The sequence below is a fragment of the Panicum hallii genome, chromosome 9, assembly GCF_002211085.1.
Source record: "Panicum hallii strain FIL2 chromosome 9, PHallii_v3.1, whole genome shotgun sequence".
Taxonomy (NCBI): Eukaryota; Viridiplantae; Streptophyta; class Magnoliopsida; order Poales; family Poaceae; genus Panicum; species Panicum hallii.
The window spans coordinates 10,719,897-10,741,932 of record NC_038050.1 but is presented as its reverse complement, the minus strand read 5'-3'; the positions used below and the strand labels follow the sequence as shown (position 1 = coordinate 10,741,932).

Here is a 22,036-nt window from a genome sequence, read left to right as displayed (position 1 = left end):
AGTACTGCACTTCTTCTGAAATTAAATTGAAGGAAAATGCAAGCCATGGTGGTAGAATAATCGACCACACATACCAGTTTCCTCTCAGAAAACAGAAAAGAAAGAAATCAACCACACCTACATATTGCTGCATGCCCGCATGGAGAAAGATGCTGCTTGCAGTTGAAGTCTTCGGCGCCCTGTAATCACGGAGGTGCTCACCTGATTTTTGATACCCCTCCGGAGGCATGCCGCTTGCCATTGTTTTCCTTAGTGCCCTCTTCCCCTTTTTCAACTTTGTGAAACGTGTACAATTGCTCTCGATGGTCCCGTACTCTCGCAATGATATCCCCAATCATGGGCAATGCCACAAAATAATTTTCTTTCCCTAGAGCATCTCCAAGAGTGCCCAAAACTCCATCTAGAAATCTCGTTTTGGGAACAAACAAGAAAACCACAGCTTCAACAGATGCCCAATCTAACCCTAAATTTTTTCGCACGTCCAAAAACGGCGGTAGGTCATGAATGATGGCACAGGCTAGGCCACGATTCGTGACCCATACCTCCAAGCTGCGCCTGCTAGCTCGCTTCCTTGGACGGAGAAGAAATAGCTACGTTATATCATCAAGGAGAGGATGAGAAGGATAAAAAGGACTCGTCACGAGGGAGAACCAGGGAAGTGAGAGCTAATGGAGAGGGAGAGACCAAGAGAGAGCATGAGGAAGGAGAAGAAGAGTTTACCGGCTTGGGCTATCTCGGGAGAAGGACGGATGGATAAGAAATGACCATAGGCACATGGTTTGAGATGGATGAGCCAGGCTTGCTACAGATAGGACTGGTGCACCTATCATGAATGATGCTCCTCTGCTCACGGCGGCAATGGCAGGTCTGAATCTTGCGCGCGCGAACAAAAATTGACGGTATTCAAGTGCAGGAGAAAAGAGTAATCTATCTGGAATGGAATGACGTGGCATATTTTCGAAAACTAAATATAGGATAACTGTTGGAGGAAATCATTTTTTTGCCCAAAACTTTTTACAAAGGTCCCAATCAAGAAATTATTGGGAGTAAATATATTGGATACTCTTGGAGATGCTTACAAGAAAGAGCACAAAAAGTTAGTTGATGCCTGCCTCTTGCGCCTGATACCAGCCACACTTCGGCAGGGGCGTATTCAACTTCCTCTAACTAGCAGGGAGGGACACCTTAGCAGGGATCTTTATTTGCAGCAGTTTGTTCCCAAAAGATTCAACATAGACCAACAATATTTATTTTCAATTAAATATTGTTCGTCTTAAGCGACACTTTTACAATCTTGGAGATTGGGCAATTTCCACAAATAGCAAGATTGTCGAGTTTTGTACTTGGATTTTACATGTCTTAACAAGTTAATCCGTCTCACAGAAAAAGGGTTCTTGACTAATTTTACTTAATCTCTATATTGTCACCTGAGCTCAATTTATGTGATAAACCCCCAAATATATGTGTTAATTCTAAGTTTGAAGCCACATTGAGATGACAAATAGCTTGGCTAACATTGTGCAATTTGGACGTGTTCACCTAACTTGCTATTTTCCTAAACGCGGTACAGACAGAGGTTTACATACACATATACTCACCTCTATGAATGTAGACACATCAACATGCTCGACTACCTTCAACACCTCAGGAATTGATGCTTGGTTGGCCATGCTCATGATGGTACGTTTTCTGGTCTAAACTTTATTGGGTGAAAGTATTGGTGCTAAACTGAAAGATTGGCTTTCAATTTAAAGTTTGAAATTTCCAACAGAAAGATTCTTGAGTAGAAATTTGAAGTCTAATTTGAGAGGGTCAATCTTCAATGGAAGCCATAGTTTTAAAATATCAACACACAAGATGGATGTAGTTGGCACTTATCACATAGCTCATCATTTGTGGAAGCAGATAAACCTTGAATCAAGCATGTCTTCATGTTTCACGCGAACCATGACTGAACGCCGTATATATAACTAGCATGTCTTCACCACACACGGGAATCAAGCATTAAGAGCCTGTACGTTTCAGATATGAATTGAATCCCGCATGCTAGCTTTCTACGTCTTCCATTAACAGAATAAAAGCCAACCACATCCTTGTTTCATTGTCTCGCAAGGATAGGGCTTCCGATGGTTTTAGAAAAAAATTATAAATTTAGAAAAACCAAAACGACTAATAATTTGGGACCGGAGAGTTGAAAAGCTAGTACATTTGGAACAAAATATTTCCCACTAGTAGAGTACAATAAACAAACTAATAACTTGAAATAGCAACTTCTTTTCCAATAAACACAGTACGCACATTTGAGATAACACATGATATTATGATGAGCCACTTGAAATGGCATTACAAGGTTTCGAATCAGTCATTCAAATAGCGAGCTATAGAGGTACAGAGTTTTGATTATGAAAATTCCACATATTGGACTATATATTGTGACTTCAAAACATATGTTTAACATGTATTCATACTGTTTTATGCCTTTCAACAATAAAAAGAAAAGGCAAGGTGTTTTTTGTACCTCAACATCTTTTAGGATGGGCCTAAAAAAAGACACGATTCATTTTGAGCCGAGCCGAAAATTCGTGCCCATACCCGTCCCATTGGCATTGTCACACCTTTTTTCGGGCTAGGTTCGGACTTCTCGTTATTTTTCAATAGAGAAATAAATGAACAAATTCTCGGGTTAGGCCCGAGCCGGTTCGATTTTTTTTGGGTATGGCTTCCTCGGAACAAGCTAGACCCTATAAGACTCGCGGGCCAGGCTAAAAATGTTAGGTCTATTTTGTTGTGTCCAGAATAAAGTTTGAATTTTGAAATATAAATATTCCTTTTAAATTTTATCTCAATATACTGTATGTTCATGAAATGAAATTGTACGGATAGCTGGAAACTAAGACATTATTGCAAATAATATTTAAGTATAAAACAATTAATTCCTACTTAAATAACTCAAATTTTATTTTTGCTTAAGAATATTTTTTTCTATCGTAAACCTCTGAAATTGAAAAATCAATCATATTTTAGTTTTGAATTTGACTTATAGTACTCTGTATTTGAATTTTGCAACACTAAATGATATGACTACTTAAAGCTAAGACTAAAGGTAAATATAGCGGTAATCACTGTCATAATATGATACAACAGGCTGAAGCATGATTATCTGCACATAATTCCCAGAACTTTTTAGCTGTCATAATCTTGATCGGTTTAAACTGCTTGCAACGAGACGCCACCTTGAGGTAGCCTGGTGCCCATGCACCATGGTAATGAAAAAAATTACCACTAACTTGACCTATATTCATCATGGATTGCTACAAATTTTGCAGATTTCTTGAGAAGTGCAACACGGTAAATTTAGCGCTAGCTTCGCCGCTGGGTGCACATGGTCATCACATCAATTGCATACAACCTCTTCAGGTGGACCAATTGAGTGAAATCGGATCCAAAATGGCTGTAGAAGACAAGGTGGCATGAGATTGTTCATGAAAAAGAACGTCATTTAGGCTGTATGGATGCACCAAGATGCAGAGCAGTTGAGCAGCTGTACATGTATATTGTTTATTAGTGCATATGCTATTTTAGAGATGAGGTAGAGGCGTACGTTATGTTCAGTTATAGTAGCGACGACGAGGACTTAGCTTGACTAGCAACTTGAGTGTCTGCATCGATCGTTGAAACCAGCACTGGCGTTTTTGCTGATCCAGCAAGCAAGACCACTCGGAAAATGCCGTTCAGTTCGCACGACAGGGACTTCCAGCACGTCAAGATCAAGCTAAGCTGAGCCGCAGGTTAGGTCGTCGCTTCGGTGCATCCGGCGATGTGCCAGCAACAAGTGAGTGCGTTGAAGCCTGCCTGCCTGCCTGCCCGCCCAAGCTCTGATTGGTTTGTCGATTACTGGATAGTTAGTAGATGACAGGCGACGTTGCTGTCAGTCGGAAGCTAATAACCTCCCCGTTCGGCCGGTTAATACCTTTGATTACAGTCGTGATTAGTGAAAAGCATGGAGCTGCTTGCACGGCCCTTCATCGACACTGTTTCTTTTTTATCACAATTTCACCGACGCCGACAGTAATCGCATTACTGTAATGCAGGTTCAGTGAATGACACGGTGCGCTGATGCAGCTGCAGAGCACCTGACCACACTGTCTATTAGTTCGTAGCAGGTTAATTTGGTTTCACAGCGAAGTTTTAAGTTGAGAAAATTACAGCGAAGTTTCAAGTTGAGAAAATTACCAACGGTTTAGCTGCACGGAACGCAACTGTAGTGGAGGGATTAGTAGCAAGTAATGGCGTTCCTTACCTAGTACACAAGTTGGACCTGATAGAAACGAATAACATGAAGTGTATAGCTAGTGCCATCATCCTTAACTATGTTGAATGGACCTCTGGGTGGCAGACAATGCAAATACAATGCACTAGAAAAAAATAAACACTTTAGATGGCTGACATTGAGGGTGACACAGTCTTCTTTGGCATAATAGAGACACCACCAACCCAGTTGCGGCTTGGGGAGAGCTCACTGCCCTGATTGGAGAATGAACGTGATTAGTACGAAGGATTTGATTATTATTACGCGACTCGAGAGGGGCTTTCCCAGATTACTCCCTGATTGGAGTGATGTGTAAGTTGGAGTCTGGCCGCCATTCTCAACTAAAAATACCACCGTGATCAACAGCAAAGCTGCCCGTCCAAGCAAACCTCTCTCACTCTTTTTTTTAGTAGGTGGGAAAACAAGTGCATGAATGGATAGACGATAAGGAATTGATAAGGATAGTCATGGAGTACAAAAATACCCCCCTTTGTTTTTTCCTGAAATATTTTGGCACTCAATGACAAAAGTATCGCCGATCAGGAACAATTTTAACTGAATGACTGTTTCAGACGGTTTACTTGCCAGTGACTAGCTGAGTTGGCATTTGAAGCTGCTTGGTACATTGAGTTGGCATTTCAGTACTTTTAACCCATCTGATATTTCCGCTGGCCCACTTGTCAGTGACTAAGATGATCTGCCTATCAAGCATACGCTGGATCTTATATGGAGATTTCAGATTCTAATCGTTGTTGGCGCATGCTCCTCCGTCCCGTCCTCAAAGACCGTGTTTACGAAATTTCAGACATATTAGTAGTAGTAAAAAATGATCACGTTACGTCCAATTAACTATAGCAGTTGTGGTTGAAGACCACACTGTTTATTTGATCCCCTAGATCCGCAATAAATGCAAATGCATTTGGAACATGAAAAGTAACATCTACTTAGGCATTTAATTGGCTTTGTACCCTAAGTATTTGATATTCCATTAATTAGATGGATTTTACTGCAATCTAAAAGAATATTTTTTGTAGAATAAAATTTGAAGGCTAAATCACCGGTCTTTAAGAGACGGAGGGAGTAGGTTAAAATGGAAGCCATCACATTGACTTGGATCAGTAGTAAACAGGTGGGTCCATTAATCAAGAAAATTGAACGCGGTCAGTCCTGCATCAATGAATTGGAGCCATCCCAAGCATACGTTGATGCTATGCTCTGGGCCCCATCTAAATTTCTAGGACACTTTTTACTTGAATACCACTTGACACTCAAAATTCAATTTTCTTTTCACAAGGCTCGTGTACTTATCAAGTTAGTAACTTTTTTGGTTTCGGTGTTTATGGTGTTCATTACGTAATATATGAATTTTGATGCAAATCCATATTAGGACACTCCTACAAAATGATACTATTTGGGCAAGTAAGACACCGCAAATTGAAATAGCCCCATTAATAATATAATTTACTGATATCAGTCCAAAATTTTACTGCAAAAATCATTCAGCATAAATTTTTCTTCCACCCATTCTTAAAGTACAGCAATTTTTGTTCACCATTATGGAGGACATCTAATCTCCCCTTTTCCCAGCAGGTAATCAGGGAAGATTTGGACTTTAATGCCATCATTAAAAATAGCAATTAGCACCTTCAAAAGGTGCTACAAACAGTAGGCTTTATTATTAGCAAAAGCAAGGGCTAATCTCGTAATTAGCGCCGTCACCAAGATTCTTCTCCCTCCTTTATTTTCGTTCTTATTTTTCTCTCGCTCGCTTTGTCTCTTTTTTTTTTCTTTTCTCTCTCTCACTTCCTTTCGGCCCCTCCGTTGCGCTCGTTGTTCGGTGCAACAGCAAATCGCAGCTCGCAATGCCTTGCGTGTCAGCTCCGATCTCCTGACCCCAATCCTACCCGCACCCCCAACCCAACTCCACCTCCAACAAATAAATCCGTCTCCACCTCCGATTTTCGGGGACCGTTGCGCTGCCAATCTGCGTGGGGGGTTGTGGGTTTATCCCGATCGCTCCGTGGTCTGTCTTCCGATCCGCCGCCGCCGTAAGAATCGAGTCGTTAAAATTTTGCTCTTTTTTGTTTATTTGTTGAGTAAGTCGCTGCAGCAGCAGTAGCACCAAGTCACTTGCGCCACCGCACTCGCCGCCGTCGCCGCAGCTGGAGCCTCGGCGACTGATCTTTTAATAGGCAATTGTTTCCCAGTTACGCGCGACGAAGGGGAAGGAAAATCTCTGCGGATTCGTAGCAGCGAATCGTGTTCCGCTCCGCCTTTTTTATCGCGAGCGGCCGGATTTGTTCCGTTCTTTTTTTCTCCCTGAACGGGCCGTGGCGAACAGGGGGGAGTCCAAGAATTGGAGGCGCCGCCGCCGGCGCTACTAGAATCCTCTGCCTGGTTCGAACTTGGAAGGGGGAGGCGAGGGATGGGGTCCCTGATGTGCTGCCTGCGCTACCCTGATGACGGCTCGGCGGCGGCGCCCGTCTGCTGCTTCTGCCTGCCATGGCCTTTTGCTTACCACGGCGTCGACTCGGTATGCTTCTAGCACTGCTGCTGTTTATCTCTCATCCGTTTGTCACTGCAACTGTATTGGGTATTGGCGTGTTGCGGTGGTAAGGCCTGAATGAATTTGTGGTGCATTTAGTTTAGTGTCTGCATGTGTGATTGGGTTCTTCCGATGATGGTCATAGATCCTGCAAAATACGTGTTAGGATTTGGGGATCCATACCAGCACTGTCAGGTGGTGCCCGTCTCCATGTTTTTTGATAATGCACGGCCGCTTCTGAGATCAACTTTGCGATGGACTCCGTGGAGTTTCAGCTTACATCGTTGGATGGAGCAGCATTGTTCGTCTCATTAAGGAGGTGGTGTGGAACAGAACAAAAAAAGGATTATAACTTTCAAGTTCTAATAGAATGCCGTAATTTGTTTGCAGCTCATTCAGTTTGTTATCAGTGACTTTGGCAACATATTTTGAGATCTATTTTTGGAAGTTTGAGCTCACATGACTTGTATTTAGAAGTTTGAGCTTACGTGACTTAATGCATATTCTGGAGTCATATAGTCTAAGTATAGTGGACTAAATATGTATTTACATCGTTTTGTCATCTTTGTTTTTCTGTTCACATACATTTCCACTGCATCTGGTCTTTCAGTCAGCTGTTATGCAGCCTCTTCTAATCACTTCATTCCTAGGGCTCTGCTGCTCGTCACAGAGGCGATACACGGGTCGCTCCTGATCGTGGAAGGATTCCTCTTGCAGCTTGCACTTCTGCAGGACAAGTGGATTCAATGGATACTTTCCGCGCCCCTCCAAGGCCTTTGCCTTATGATGATCCTCAATTCAGTCCTCCGACCGTGCAACACCCAATTGTGTCAGAACATGACAAAGCATCAACACATTTCCAGAAACCTGGACAAATTATAGAAAGAAAGAATACTGATACTGCATCAACCTGCACATCTCAAAAGATTGATGGGCCATCAGTAAAACACCACTCAGGAGGTTCGAGAATTGATGGAATACAAGCCTCTGATTCTTCTGACAGTGAGGATGACTGTCCGATATGCCTAGAAGGTTCGTGGAAGCCATTGACGCAGCTCGCTCTCTCTCTCTCTTTCTCTCTCCCCCCCCCCCCCCCCCATTCAGATTTTTGTTCAGCAGATACTGGCTTTACAATTTACAGGTTCGAGTGTCTAGCATGCCTGAATAAAAGGAAATTAGTTAAACCTTATAATTTTAGTTGCATAAGGAAATACATGTTCATTCATTTGAATCATTCTAAATATGGAGATGCCTAAGTGCTTAAAGATTTTGATGGATTGTTAGATTATTAACTTGCTTCGATGACAATATGAACAGAAGAACATGTTAGCTAATTTATAGCTGGGAAAAGACAGGTAACTATGTTGGAAAGATGTTCTAACTATCATAATATAGTCTATGCACAAAGCCATGCATTTATGACTTCACAGTATTTCTCGTGTTCTGAATATTATACTTTATCTGCAGAATATGATTATGAGAATCCAAAGATTGCATTGCAGTGCAACCATAATTTTCATCTTAGTTGCATTTACGAGTGGATGGAAAGAAGTCAAGCTTGCCCTGTCTGCGCAAAGGTACCTAGCTTCTACCAGAAAATTATTTCACATTGAGAACTGAAGATTACTTGTACTTGATCAACATTTGCAAGATCTCTAATGATAAAACCTCCCATTGTAGGTTATGTTGTTTAACGAGGATGAATAACCCTGCTGAGGCAAAGTCTTCACCGATGGCAAGTGGTAGACCCAGGCTTAGATCCAATATGTTGTGTACATAGCATTGATTGAATACAGTCACTAGATTGTTTGCTGAAACTTCCAGCGGCGTGAAGTTTTGATTTTTCTTTCTAGAGTAGAGAATCCTCCCCCACTTTTCTTTTTGACAAAGTTGATGGTTTGTGCCAATTTACATATGATATTTCAAACTGATGGGGTCATTGATGGTACATGCCCAATGATGTTACATGTTCAAGAGGGTGATTACATTAGGTTTTCACGCTGAAAATCTTAGGTTCTAGAAACCTCAGTTTGTTGCTGATAATCGGAGTGAATTGACAAGAAACAGATTTGTGGCCATTAGTGTCACATCTTGGCCAGTAATTTGCAGGAGGATCTGTCTGAAATTTTTCGACAAAATGTCAGGTCTAAATTCAAGCTTTAACAATATATAGCCATTGCAGAAATTTCTCTAGGTAAAATGATATATTCGACCTGAAAGATGGTGGAATATTTAGTGTAAATGACAACAGATTTAGATACTGTTGCGTATGCTAGGGCTTTTCCATTCCTTTCAAATGTGTTATCAAAAACTGAATTTTGCTGACAAAAATACTGAAATTTTCTTTTGTCAGAGTATCCCATTCCCATCAAATATGAATATAGAGTAGATTCAACTTTTGCGACATTCTGACCCAGCTGCCATATCCTATCACCTAAAAAATTTATTCAAATATGTTCACCACTAATTATCACCACATCAAAATTATGGAAATACAAATAATTCCACATGTTCTTTCACAATCAGCTAGTAATTGTACTCCAACTTTATTGTTAAATTCTGGAGTCCAATTTTTATCCCTTCAAACATACACAAGCATACTAGGAGTTCCTTAGACTTAAGCTTTATCTTTTGCAGCCATCTCAAACGCCCTCATGAATACACTTGGAGGCTGGCCACCACTGAGTTGATATTTTCCATTGATCTGAAAGGTAGCGCAGTGAACAACAGATGGATAAAATATGTATACATTGACCAGATAAAGATGATAAATATCATCATCAATTAGTCCTCATACCACAAAGTGAGGGACCCCGGAAATGGCAGATGAGTACTTGTTGAGTTCTTCCTGAACCTTTTGGCAGCAGAAAGGATATGTGAGCCCTGTCATCCCAGGGATATGGAAGGGGACAGAGTTCACTGGAAAGCGTACTGCTTACCTCATCGACTCCTCTGCTAGGGTCTTCAAGCAGCTCTTCTGCCCCTTCTATGCCCACCTTTCTTGCAACATCCAGCAAAACCTGCCTGCGATACATGAAATAATTTAATTAGCTGGCTCAAAATTAATAGAGAAAAGAACATTCCAACATAGGAAGGATGCAATATGCAAAATATTTCCAGTTTGCATGATAAATTCGCGGTTGAGGAAACTGGAAAAAAGAACCTCAAGCATAGAATGCTCTGAGATTATTGACAACTAGCACCTTAATGGAGGTCCATCATGATTTGATATACTTTGTAGATTATGATGCAGGTCATATAACCATTCAAAAAAGGGGCCAGAGACTATATGCTTTTTTCTCGAAGTCTCCGTACAAAATGAATATCAACCGTACCAGTAAAATAGATCTAGCACATGACCTACTGCAAATTTGTCTTATTCATCAATGCATTTTCAATAAAACTTGCATTGAAGTGCTTCAACTCACAATTAAAATATGAAAATATATGCTTATATTAGATAGTGCAGAAAATACTCAACCATAATGTAGTAGAATTTTGAGAAAGAGATCGTGCAAACCACTCCCAATGTTGTGAGATTACCAGAAGAAAATATGCATTGAATGTAAATTCTGAAAGCCTTATTTACGCAAATTGGCGCAGCTTCAAGATTTCTAGTGAATGACCAATGACTCAGAATATGAATTTTTTTCATATGGACCAATTAATAACAGAGCCAGATAAAAGATGATATAGGAGAATTATAAAATAAATTACAGAATATACAGGCTAGCAACACAAATGAATGCGCAATAAAAATATTATGGTCAATACAAGTTCTATGCGTACTCACTTGTCACCGATATACTTTCCTTGGCAAAAGTAACTCTGGAATAATTCTTCCACAAGAGCATTTTGCTTGTCATAGCCTTGATGTTCAGCAAGTGTTATGAGCCTATGGCTATCCATCGTATTCCCACTGAATTAAAATCGTTACATCAGCAAGTGTGATGTTGCATGACAAGAATGTAAGAAGCAATAGCTTTAAAACCATGTACTTACGTCAACCCTGACATGTCATATTCAAGTCCAAGTCCTCGAAATATCTGAAACACAAGCATGCTAAACAGCTAAATCCATTTTCTGGAAAGTGAACAAAGTCTACCATGGCAAGTTCAGATGAAATAACCTCTGTCATGCGAGATGTTGCACGCTCAAATTGAACAGGGCCGAATTTCATCTTGTAGAAGTCAGATTTCCTGATGCCTTCCTTAGGCGCATCAGGGTTCAGAAAGAATGGATGCCAACGGACCTATCAAGCAAATGTGTCCAGACTAAGTTAACACTGCATAAACAAGATTGTGAACCCAGATCATGACGGTGATTTAGAAGAGAGTTAAACCTCAAAATTATACTTGTCCTTGGTTTGCTCCATTGCTCTCTCGAGGTTCTTTTTACCAACAAAACACCAAGGGCACACTGTATCTGAGCTCACATCAATCTGCAAGAGCTTCCTCCCTGTCTCTGAAGCCATGAATTTTGTGCACCTACAGTTTGCAGAGCAGTCAACGATCAAATTGGTCTAGCTTCCCTCTAAGAAAGCTTTGATCGACAATTTGGTAATCTGCAGCAATATGCTTGCTAATCATTCCTTTGTGCTGAAAATTACTAAACGAAAGACTTAAGAATTTCGATGACAGCAGAAGTGGGGGGCATTTTCCCCTTCCAGTAAGGACGCATATCTTTATGGATGCATCTTGGTTGTAGGAACCGCCTCATGCATGGCAGATAATAGATTTGTCTCATAATAGCACAATTCAATCCCATGCTTTTGTAAGATGGCCATATCCTCAATTCGTTTTCTTTTTACCAGTGTGCTGAAGCCAAGAGAGTGTGTTGAATTTAGAATTAGGATCAAATTGTTCTTCACTGCCAGGTTTCTGTAACCAAACACCCAACGGGTAACGCGTCATATTGCCTTGGTGTCAATGGATGCAATCATTATCAACTTGCCCACAAAGAATCGCCCTCCATCTTTTTCCTAAAGTACTAGCAAAATTATGCGGCAGAAAATAGCATAATTTCTTGCTGCGGCCAAGGACAACTACTACCCGTCACCTAAAGCAACTATCATCGGCTCATCGCCATCTTTTTGAATCAAAGGCGCTTAATTAATTAGCATAAACGACGATTATAACACAGACAAAATGAATAACAGACCGAACCTGAGAGCGGTGGGTTTCGCGGGGGACGGGATGCGAACAGATAGGAGGCGACTTGGATGCACAAGCACAGAGGACTCTCCTTCCTTCGTTTCCCACACCCCTGATATTGCTAGGGATTCGATCCGCGCTCTCCCCTCTTGTAGTTTGTGGAAGGAGGGAGAAGCAGGTAGCTGACGTCAGAGGAGGAGTTTGGCGGGCGTTGGTGAGCTCGGTCTACGCGCGCGGTACGCTCCCGTGCACCCGACGACCTACCAAACCCCCCTGGACCGGGCTCACGTTGGACACGTGACCTCCGCTCTCTGCCGTTCCTGTCTATCCTTTCCCAGGACCTCGGGAATCCAGGATTCCAGAAAAATCCGGTGGTCGGTGCCCATAGACAAGTGTGTGCGCCACGAGGAGGAGGAACAAGGAAGCGAGCCAGCGAGGCCATTCCGCGGGTCAAACGAAGAGAGGCAAGCCGAGCTCCCACCTTTCGCAGAATCCGCCCGAAAGACTGCACCGTTCTTCCTCCTCCTCGTTCCTTCCCTCCAGGTGAGCGCCGGAGAACTCCTCTGCCCTCTCTGATTTCTTTTCTGCAGCGCATGGTGTTGTTTCTTGCGCTTATCGACCGGTGAATTGCCGCCTGATTGATTTGAGGAAACAGAAGTTGGGTAAATCTAGGACCTTGTTAAGTAGGGGAAAAATTGGCACAATTTATTCGAATCATGGATAGTTCCAATTTAAGCTTGAGGGGCGGTCCCCTTTCTCTTGTAGATTTGGAAAATGATTGTTCATTGTGTCCGGATTCCTGAACCAGTTGCATGTCCTGATGGGCACTTCGCGGGTTATTGGGGGTAATGGTTCTCGATGCCTTTAGCTTGTTCTTTCTGCAGCTTCCTGTTTGCCTATGGTGAGCTGTGGTGTCGTATAGCTTCATCGGTTGCACCGTCTTGAACAATTTGGGACCTTGTTAGCCACGGGGTTTAGTTTGCTGCTTCAACTTTTTTTTTGAGGCAACTTGGGAACCTATGAAAGATCATATTTGTGGTGAATTGGAGCAAGGGTTTCTCATCCTATCAAATTTCCCGCATCAAATTGCTGATTTCATATTTTGATGGCGTAATTGCATAATGTTCAGTTCCAAAGGGTGTATTTGCTGTCCTCTACATATGTACTGTAGGATTAGCAAGTCAGATGGTCTCACTGGACCCAGGCAGGAGACATTTCCTTTTTCCAAAAAAAAAAAAGATGGTCTCACTGATGGCAATTTATCTTTTGTTGATGACTTGAGTTATCAAAAGAACTTAAAAGAAGACATGAGGCTGCGAAAGGAGACAACCATTCATCAAAGCTGGGAAATTTTTTGGCCAAATTGCTTTGATTTATCATTTAGGCTACGAAATGGCATCTCCACAGACTAACCTGCACTGTTCTATCTGTCTGTTTATTGGTTTAATTGGTGGACTATTCTATCTGTTTGTTGACCTACTTGTCTTTTATGCATCATGATCGGCCAGGGGCCATGGATGTAGATGATGTGCTCTGCAACCTGCGTGTTGTCGGTGTGCCAACAAAAAGTGCAATTTACATTTGGGGTTATAACCACAGTGGCCAGACTGCACGGAAGGGCAAGGAGTGCCACTTGAGGATCCCCAAGAGCCTCCCTCCCAAACTATTCAAATTGGGGAATGGGAAAAGCCTCAGGTGGATTGATATTGCATGTGGCCGTGAGCACACTGCTGCAATTGCTTCCAATGGATCACTCTTCACCTGGGGTAAGTCCTTTCTGCTCAGTTAATTCGCAGTAGGTGCATGTTAGAGTGCCTAATGAATTAACGACATTGAAATGGGAGAGATAGCACTGAGATGTTACAGTTGAGCTATATCCTTAATTCCTTATTTTGCCGGTAACGTTATCATTGCAACTGTATATAAATTCTCAGTAGTGAAAGAGATATCTTCCTGCATTTGGATTTCTTAGAAATTGTTTTCTATCGCTCTGTACCAGTGATGCTTATGTCATTAATTTCACTGCCTTTTTTGTTCCCGTTAATTTTACTACCTTGTTTGCTCTTCTAAGAAAGTTCTTTTTATCAATTCCTTGCTATTATGCAACCCCAATATGCGTAGTTTAGTAACAAGTACGGGTAATTGTGAACACTACTATTGTTCTTCAGAAGGCGCATCTAATTCAGCCCTGAGATTTAAATTGGCTTTGATTTAATGAGGATTAGGGCATGGGGAACTTTTTCTATTGGAGTGCTTCATTGACAGTGATGAAAGGTACTGCTTGACGTACAGGTATTCTGTTTATGACTGAAATGAGTCACTTACAGTTCAATTCGAATGCATACAGGTGCTAATGAGTTTGGCCAGTTGGGAGATGGGACAGAGGAGAGTGCGCAGGAACCCAAGAAAGTCAAGTCACTGGAGACCGAGCTTGTAAAATCGGTATCCTGTGGTGCGCATTGTACAGCTGCTGTTGCTGAGCCTCGAGAAAACGATGGCACGTTATCCAAAAGCAGGCTTTGGGTGTGGGGACAAAATCAGGTTTTCTGCAATAACTTCTCACTGGGTCAACAAACCTTGAGAAGTTAATACAATTATTTGATAAAATATTCACCATTTGCATGCTTGTTACAGGGTTCTGATTATCCTCGTCTTTTTTGGGGAGCTTTCACACCAAACACAGTAAGTTCATTTTAACAACTTCAGGTTCAAGTAGTGGAAATCAAAGGGGCATAAGTTTATCTAGTTAGATATTGCAAATAGTATTAGTAACATTTTGAAGCAGTGACATGCCTAGTCAGAAGTCATTATATTCAGTTTCCCTGTTAGTTTGGCAAGCTCTTTCGATTTGAAAAAAAAAACTTGTGCTAACATGCTGCATTGCATTAAGTAGTTGGATTCTCATGCGATCTGATAACATGATTTTCACCACGCGACCTTGGATGGGAGTATATGATAGCCTTGCTGGATGGAATGAATTCAAATATCTCATGAACTTATTGTCTCTTTGCTTATCCTATTCGCTGGGTTTAGTTTCACTAGAAAACTTTATGATATTTGCTCAATAAAAACTCGTGTATAATCCTCATCCATAGAGCATGTCTTTATCCTTGTGTTTTAATTTCATTTACATTTTAATCCTCAAGGTGTCTTTTGTTTCTATTTCTTTGTATTTGTTTCAGTTGACAAACTTGTTCGTGAGAAAGTGCCAGCTTTGTATGCTTTCTAGTCAGATTTAATGTATTTTGTATTTCTAGTGTTCTAGAACCATATCTTGGTGGGTCTAGAAAAAACCATATCTAGATGTACATTCCCGCATTGTAAATCAATAAATCAAATAAGAATATATTACTGCTGGGTCCATGACATGAGAAAGTTTGAAGAATTTGAATAGGTGCATGGATTTTCCCTCAGTGCCACTATTCTCTCCTTTGTTTCAATAGACAGCTCTGGTTCTTATTGCTAATTTGTGTACTTATAATGTATTCAGGTTTGTGTCATAAGTCTTAGATGTTTTAGCTATGCTCAAGTAATTCTGTAATCCAGAATGAGTAACAGGGTGGACATACTTAAAAGTTACTGATACTGTGCATTTAGTGTGTAATTCTTTTATGCGATAGTTTTTTTTAATATGGTTTGCATATCCCAGGTGATTAAGCAGGTTTCTTGTGGAGCTGTTCATGTCGTGGCTCTATCTGAGGATGGTCTACTGCAAGCATGGGGTAATGTGCAACCTGAGTCTTAAAATACACTGTCCATACTCGTGGGTTTTTTTTAATGCAAATGTACTGGTCTGTTCTTTACTGCTTGGTGCAAACCTTGCCAATCAGCAGCGATAGAACTTAATGTTTAGGCTGTCATGATATTTTGATTTGACTATGTGAAAGTCACTTCTGTAAAACCAACAATAGGATGACTATTAACGGGACATGTGCTATTTTCTTACTAACCAGGCTACAATGAGTATGGTCAGCTTGGCAGAGGTTTTACTTCTCAAGGACTTCAGGGAGCTCGTGTGTTAACTGCTTATGCAAGGTTCCTTGATGACGCCCCTGAGCAAGTGAAGATTGTTAGGGTGTCATGTGGCGAGTACCATACAGCAGCTATATCAGAAAATGGGGAGGTGTAAGTCATCTCAAGGGAGCTGTTCTCTGCTGTCAGTGATTGTTGTGTGGTTTCTCGCATGACAATAGAAGCATTTGGAGTATCAAAGACTAACCACGACTAACTGTTGGGCTAACTGCAAAGAGAACAAGAAAATCACTTTTAATTTCTCATTATAGCATCAGTGTTGTTCCATGCACTTTTGCTGCTATTTACGATCTTTGAACACGGAGATCCAAGGGGTCTCCTCTTGAGCGTCCCAATGTCAAAGAAATGTGTCTAATACTTTAAGAATTAAATGACTACATACATTACTACAGTTGAATAATAACTTGTCAAGTCTCTGCTGAGTCTGTCGATTTGCTAGCCTAGATATTCCTGAGATTGTTAGCTTTCACTTTCTAGATTGTTCACATTAAATCAAAACCGTAGCCGTTTCATATCTTAAATCACATAATCACAAACCTATTCCAAGCACGAACTTGATTATTTTCTAATTATAATATCTTCGGGTTTTGCAGGTATACTTGGGGATTGGGAAGCATGGGTCAGCTTGGGCATTGCTCCCTCCAGTCTGGAGATAAGGAGCTGATCCCTAGGCGAATTGTTGCCCTTGATAGAATAGTGGTCACTGACGTGTCTTGTGGAGGGGTTCACTCTTGTGCTGTAACTGAAGGTGGAGCTCTCTATGCGTGGGGCGGAGGACATGTGGGCCAGCTGGGAGTCGGGCCTCAGAGTGGCTTCTTCTCTTGCTCTCTTAATGGATCCGACATGCTACTTCGCAACATCCCAGTCCTGGTCATACCGTCAGGTGTTCGTCTTGCTACCTGTGGGCACTCTCACACACTGGTATCTATGAAAGATGGCCGTATATATGGGTGGGGCTACAATAGTTATGGTCAGGCGGCAAATGCAAAATCTACTTATGCTTGGTTCCCCTCTCCAGTTGATTGGTAGGTTCCAATAGCACCATCTCATTTCCTTTTTGGGGGTTTAAACATAGGAGTGTTTTGTTCCTACCTTTGTTAAAATCAACTCTAGGTTCTTGATTATCTTTCTACCTTTGTTAAAATCAACTCTAGGTTCTTGATTATCTTTCATGTGATGCAGGTGTGTTGGTGAGGTGAGGAGACTTGCTGCTGGAGGCGGACACTCAGCTGTTCTGACTGATGCATGTTCGCTAAAAGAGCTGTGTGAGTTCAAGCTAGCAGAGACTGTAAACCTTTCTAATGCCGAGCTAATAGAAGATGTTGCATCACGGACTGGTGCTGATGCCTTGGCACGCTTGTGTGAGAAACTAAGGTACACAACAACCATACAGAGGTTTTAAGGCAAGCCGTAATTGTTTTTGTTGTTCTCATACTGAACTTAATTATTAGTTCTTTGGGGGCTAATTCCCAAGCTAAGCAAAAAAAAAGAACTATGTATATAGTATCATAGGAAGAACTGGTTTTCAGTGATCAATTAGTGCAGTAGTGGAAAATTTGCAGTAACAATTTTATTTTGCTTTTTTCAGGCTTTCATTCATTGTATTTTACCTAGCCAAGCTATCTGTTCTTCTATTCATTCATTGTATTTTACCTAGCCAAGCAATCTGTTCATCTATTAATTCATTGTATTTTACCTAGCCTAGCGATCTGTTCTTCTATGTTACGGATTTTTGGCGTTGTTGCAGGGAACATGTGCATGAGCAAGGAGAATGTGAACTCCTGGAAAAGCAAGTTCCTGAAGAAGCAGAAGCTAAGGCCGATTAGACCATTGACAAATAGTGAAGCAGTCGAGTTGAAGCCAATTAAACCGATGGCAATTCATTTCAACCTTAATATCTTGACCTCCCAGTAATGTTAGTCAGACAATAATTGTTATGGTCTATGCGATTGTGTATGGACTCACCAATTGATTATGATTGATCTGTAAAACCTCATTTGTGTGCCTCTCAAGTGTATCCGAGGGCCAGAGAGGCTCCGTACGTATCATGATCCAAGTCCAACAGTCAGGTTGCCGTAGAACCTAATGGAAACGTGTGTGCTTGTAACTTGAAAGGCTTGTGCGTGCAACTGTAAGTGATAAACTGAAATCTGCGACGATGCTTGTGCTGTTGTGCAAGCAGGAATGGCTGCTACTGTTAATCTACAAAGAAGGATAGATGCTACCTTTATAATCTGGTGGCTGTTGCTTGTCTGTGATTATGTTCTTGTCATTTGGTAAGCTGTTTGCCTATGGTTTCTGGTGCTGCATGATCATGTCTGTACGATATTTGATATAATTTCGTTTCCCACAATTAGCAGCAAAGTCGTTGTAGTATAGTGGTGAGTATTCCCGCCTGTCACGCGGGTGACCCGGGTTCGATCCCCGGCAACGGCGAACTTTTTATTTTTGGAAACCATTTTACCTACTCGCCGAGTACTTGGGTCATCGAAACCACCTTTTTTTTTTCTCCCGTAGCCGTAGGCTGCCCTCGTCGAATTTATTACAATCGAGGTGAAAGTCTTTTAAAAAAACGAAATCGAGATGGAAGTCTGACAGGTAAAGAATATCTCCTCTGAAGACTAGGTGGAAGATTATCTTGCCCCGGTCGAAAGACTAATCTCCTGTTCATGTGGTGACTCACTGACTGTCTAAGTCAAATCAAGCACACGCAAACATCTCGCACATCCCATCAAAACCAGCAAATACTAGTAGTCCTCTAAAGTCCAAACCACAGGCGTTAATCTTCGAAAATGATAAGACTCAGAAGAGAGGCGGCGGCGGCTTTCAATGTATAGCTGCGGCTGCCGCCGACGATGACTGCAGCGGAGCCGGCGGCGCTCAATATTAATGAGCTGCTTCGTATTGCACCTTTATTACAGTCCTCTGTGGTACCGTTACTTGCCGTATTTCATATGTAAGGATACGAGCCATATTGGTTAGATTCCAAAATTTACCATGTCAAAACTAGGGCAAGCCAAAATATTGGCAAGCATTTTCTACCAAAATATTGACAAGCACTTTGTTAAGTGGGCTATTTTTTGGATTCCAACCAAAAATTTATAGGCTCTCCTTAATTTTGGCAAGCAGTATTTGGAATCAAACCAAGCAGGCACTATCCCAGTTCAGAGCTGACAAACACCGACCTTAACATGCCAACAATTGAAATCTGAACTGGTCGCCAACTCTTCCTACAATCCTACATGCAGGAAGCTGGAAGGACGGATTCTGACCACATAAGACAAAAACCGCAGCAGTGCATATTCCACACCAGACACAATGCTTCAACACAAACAGTGCATTGATTCTCAAAATTACACGATAAATTATTGTCTTGAATTATGTAAATGATAGTAACGACAAATCCCTTTCATCAACTACAAAAGAACCACGGTATCATAACAACAAAGAATTATAAAAGCTGCTGCTGAATTAATCTCTCTTCCCTCTCAAAAAGAGCTATATCTATGGGGCCTAGGCAGGCCCCAATCATACTTTCATCACTTCGAAGGGGAAGTGAAGACCAGGGGCCCCCTCTACTTGGCCTTGCCGTTCTCAGCGGCGGCAGCAGTTGGGTTCAGCTCATCCCAGGCCTCGATCCAGGTGACCATGGCGTCAGCAAGCTTGACAAAGTAGGGGTCGATCTTGCCCAGCTTCTCCTTCACCTGCCCAGAGAGGTAGATGTAGCACTTCTGGACCGTGTCACACTCCTTGGGGATGGTCACATTCTGGAAGAAGGGGATGATGTCCTCCTGCCAGAAGATGCCCTTGTATTCCTTCTTCAAGTTAACGAAGGGGTTGCTAGCCTTGCTGTGCCAGATGTATGGCAGGCCAGTCTTGACACCCAGGCTCAAGTGGTCGCAGATGACCTGAATGTTATTTGCACAGTTATTAATACAATGGCATCATTAGAAACATATGCTATGATTTGTAAAGAAAGCAACTGATGCAATTGCGGCAGAAAGAACAGAATGACCACACACCTTCACACACCACCCAGCCCACATGTCGTCGTAGCGACCAATAGGCTGGCCATCACCCATGAGACCAAAGTACATGGCAGGGCCAATGAGATTCCTGTCGAAGGCAAGGTTCATGCCGCACATGGGGAACAACGTTCCCTTGGGGATTGTCATGACAGCATCAACATACCTGAACCCAAAAAAACAGAGTTAGCTACAACCCTTGATGTAAAAAAACAGTTGTTAGAATGTAATGTAAAGGATCAAAATGAGAACAGACTGCAGTACCTTTCATTCCTCTCCTTAGGCTTGACCAGCTGTGTGGGAGCATCATAGTCAGGGATGTTCAGCCACAGGCCGTGGGAGACAGCAGTGTGGGCGCCCTCCCTGAGGCTGAATGGGTACCCACGAACAAAGTCAGCACCCTCACGGTAGGGGTCGTACAGCGTGTTGAAGAAGAACGGGGTGGATGGGCTGAGGAGGTTCTTGATGTGCTGCTCAAGAGCGTTGATGTCCTTGCCAGATGGGTCCTTGGCAACCTAAATGACAACGAAAGACATTTGGTTAATGTGACAAAATAGCATGAGTGCAATGATGTTGCTAGTTGAAATCACGATGATAAAAGCTCCTAATTTGAGTGCATCACAGGATATTACTGCCGATGTTTCGACAGATCACAGAGTTGCTAGTTCCACTCTCAGCATTATGATCTAGGTGTGTGGATCTTGCAAGGTGAAAGGTGAAAATATAAACCGTGTCTGACTCAATTAATAAGAGCTGAACCTGGTAAAAGGTGAAAAAAATTCACTAAAAATGCGTATTACGAGGAGCTTAACGTAATGTTGACCTGAATCGTGTCTACTGCTCGGATCAGATCTGATGCGACTATCCTAGTCCTAGATCCAATGACATTAGAGCATTATAAATACGTGTTGGTTAATACATGCCAGTTTTTAGTGATCCACGACGGGATCCCATAAACAAGGACCCTGGCCAAATGAAAAGGACCCCTGTAACGACAAAGGCACTAACTACCAGTACGCTGCTGGCCCTGTTCCCTCGGAACAAAGCCACTACAGTTACTGAGAACAGCCTGATGCTACGGATCGAGATCCGCAGTGCGAAACCACCACCCACGCTAAGGATCAACGCAATTGACCGCGCGAGCCGAGATCCAGATCTGATCGAGCCGGATCTGGGCGAATTGGACCCAGATCCGGCGCCAAGATCCCGCCTTTCCGTCGGATCCAAGCGTCAATTTTAACAAGAACGGGAGCAGTATAAGAGAAAGAGGCCATACGAAGCAGTCGTCGTCGATGGTGTAGATGTACTTCTTCTTGGAGACCATGTAGCCGAAGCAGCGGCAGGCGGAGTCCTTGAAGGAGATGCAGGATGCCTTGGGGCCGAGGATGCGGTTGATGTCGTTGCGGTTGTAGAGCTCGTAGTCGAAGCCCTCCGGCACCTTGATGGTCTTGGTCGGGTCGCCGTCCTGCACGATGATGAGGTGGTACGGCTGGAAGAAGGGCCGCCACATCTCCAGGAAGTCGAGGTTGCGGATCGTCGGGATCACGATGTCGAGCTCGTCCTTGAGCAGCGGCGTGGAGGGGACGCTCGCCCCCGGGACCGTCACCGTGCCCGCCATTGCTGGTGCCGCGAGGTGCCGCGCCTCCTCCGGATCTCGATCTCGCTGCCCCCCGCGCGCTGCTGCCGGGCCGGGAGATGAGGAGATCTTGGGAGCAGAGGAGGAGAGAGGGGTTGGGAGGCGTGGGGAGAGCGGTGGGAGGAGGTGGCGTTTATATAGGAGGAGGCGCAGGGAGGAAGAGGACTTTTAATTTCCTCCCCTCTCTATCTCTATTCTCCATACCCTTTCTTGTTTTTATTTTGTTTTTGTTTGTTAGCTTTCCGAGTAATTTTTTTTCTCGCGTCATATGTTTGCTGAGCTTCGTAATGGGTCCACAAGAGGTTTGGATCTGGGGGCAGGCATGTCGGTGCGTCG

General features: G+C 42.6%; 4 protein-coding genes and 1 non-coding gene across 12 annotated transcripts; 3 read left to right on the top strand and 2 right to left on the bottom strand.

The window, feature by feature from the left end:
• The first annotated feature begins 6,083 nt into the window (after positions 1-6,083).
• On the top strand, positions 6,084-8,932 carry LOC112873923 (E3 ubiquitin-protein ligase At3g02290-like). Of its 3 annotated transcripts, none has more exons than XM_025937030.1 (5): positions 6,084-6,357; positions 6,651-6,842; positions 7,505-7,886; positions 8,322-8,431; positions 8,535-8,932. In XM_025937030.1, exons 2-5 carry the CDS (start codon positions 6,735-6,737, stop codon positions 8,559-8,561), a joined length of 627 nt encoding a protein of 208 aa, XP_025792815.1. In that variant the 5' UTR covers positions 6,084-6,357; positions 6,651-6,734; the 3' UTR covers positions 8,562-8,932. The 3 variants fall into 3 exon arrangements, with proteins under 3 accessions (XP_025792815.1, XP_025792813.1, XP_025792814.1); XM_025937028.1 differs by having other exon boundaries at positions 6,085-6,357; positions 6,517-6,842; XM_025937029.1 differs by having other exon boundaries at positions 6,085-6,357; positions 6,502-6,842.
• Positions 8,933-9,203: 271 nt separating this feature from the next.
• On the bottom strand, positions 9,204-12,209 carry LOC112873921 (uncharacterized protein YwbO). Of its 2 annotated transcripts, XM_025937027.1 has the most exons (9): positions 12,020-12,209; positions 11,665-11,734; positions 11,197-11,341; positions 10,984-11,106; positions 10,857-10,900; positions 10,648-10,773; positions 9,794-9,878; positions 9,652-9,708; positions 9,204-9,558 (listed from the first exon to the last, which is right to left on the bottom strand). In XM_025937027.1, exons 3-9 carry the CDS (start codon positions 11,326-11,328, stop codon positions 9,472-9,474), a joined length of 654 nt encoding a protein of 217 aa, XP_025792812.1. In that variant the 5' UTR covers positions 11,329-11,341; positions 11,665-11,734; positions 12,020-12,209; the 3' UTR covers positions 9,204-9,471. The 2 variants fall into 2 exon arrangements, with proteins under 2 accessions (XP_025792812.1, XP_025792811.1); XM_025937026.1 differs by lacking the exon at positions 11,665-11,734 and having other exon boundaries at positions 9,223-9,558.
• Positions 12,210-12,344: 135 nt separating this feature from the next.
• Positions 12,345-18,273, top strand: LOC112873920 (ultraviolet-B receptor UVR8). 5 transcript variants are annotated; one of them, XM_025937023.1, is made up of 10 exons: positions 12,372-12,550; positions 13,516-13,773; positions 14,233-14,281; positions 14,355-14,548; positions 14,642-14,689; positions 15,657-15,729; positions 15,961-16,132; positions 16,633-17,064; positions 17,222-17,413; positions 17,787-18,272. In XM_025937023.1, exons 2-10 carry the CDS (start codon positions 13,687-13,689, stop codon positions 17,863-17,865), a joined length of 1,326 nt encoding a protein of 441 aa, XP_025792808.1. In that variant the 5' UTR covers positions 12,372-12,550; positions 13,516-13,686; the 3' UTR covers positions 17,866-18,272. The 5 variants fall into 5 exon arrangements, with proteins under 5 accessions (XP_025792807.1, XP_025792806.1, XP_025792808.1 ...); XM_025937022.1 differs by lacking the exon at positions 14,233-14,281 and having other exon boundaries at positions 12,345-12,550; positions 17,222-17,442; positions 17,787-18,273; XM_025937021.1 differs by lacking the exon at positions 14,233-14,281 and having other exon boundaries at positions 12,348-12,550; positions 17,787-18,273.
• A 130-nt stretch (positions 18,274-18,403) lies between these two features.
• TRNAD-GUC lies at positions 18,404-18,475 on the top strand. The gene has a single exon. It is a non-coding gene; the product is annotated as a tRNA-Asp (tRNA).
• Positions 18,476-19,361: 886 nt separating this feature from the next.
• LOC112875821 (probable UDP-arabinopyranose mutase 1) lies at positions 19,362-21,810 on the bottom strand. Its single transcript, XM_025939802.1, has 4 exons — positions 21,341-21,810; positions 20,329-20,579; positions 20,062-20,230; positions 19,362-19,947 (listed from the first exon to the last, which is right to left on the bottom strand). Exons 1-4 carry the CDS (start codon positions 21,680-21,682, stop codon positions 19,615-19,617), a joined length of 1,095 nt encoding a protein of 364 aa, XP_025795587.1. The 5' UTR covers positions 21,683-21,810; the 3' UTR covers positions 19,362-19,614.
• Between the last annotated feature and the right edge of the window lie 226 nt (positions 21,811-22,036).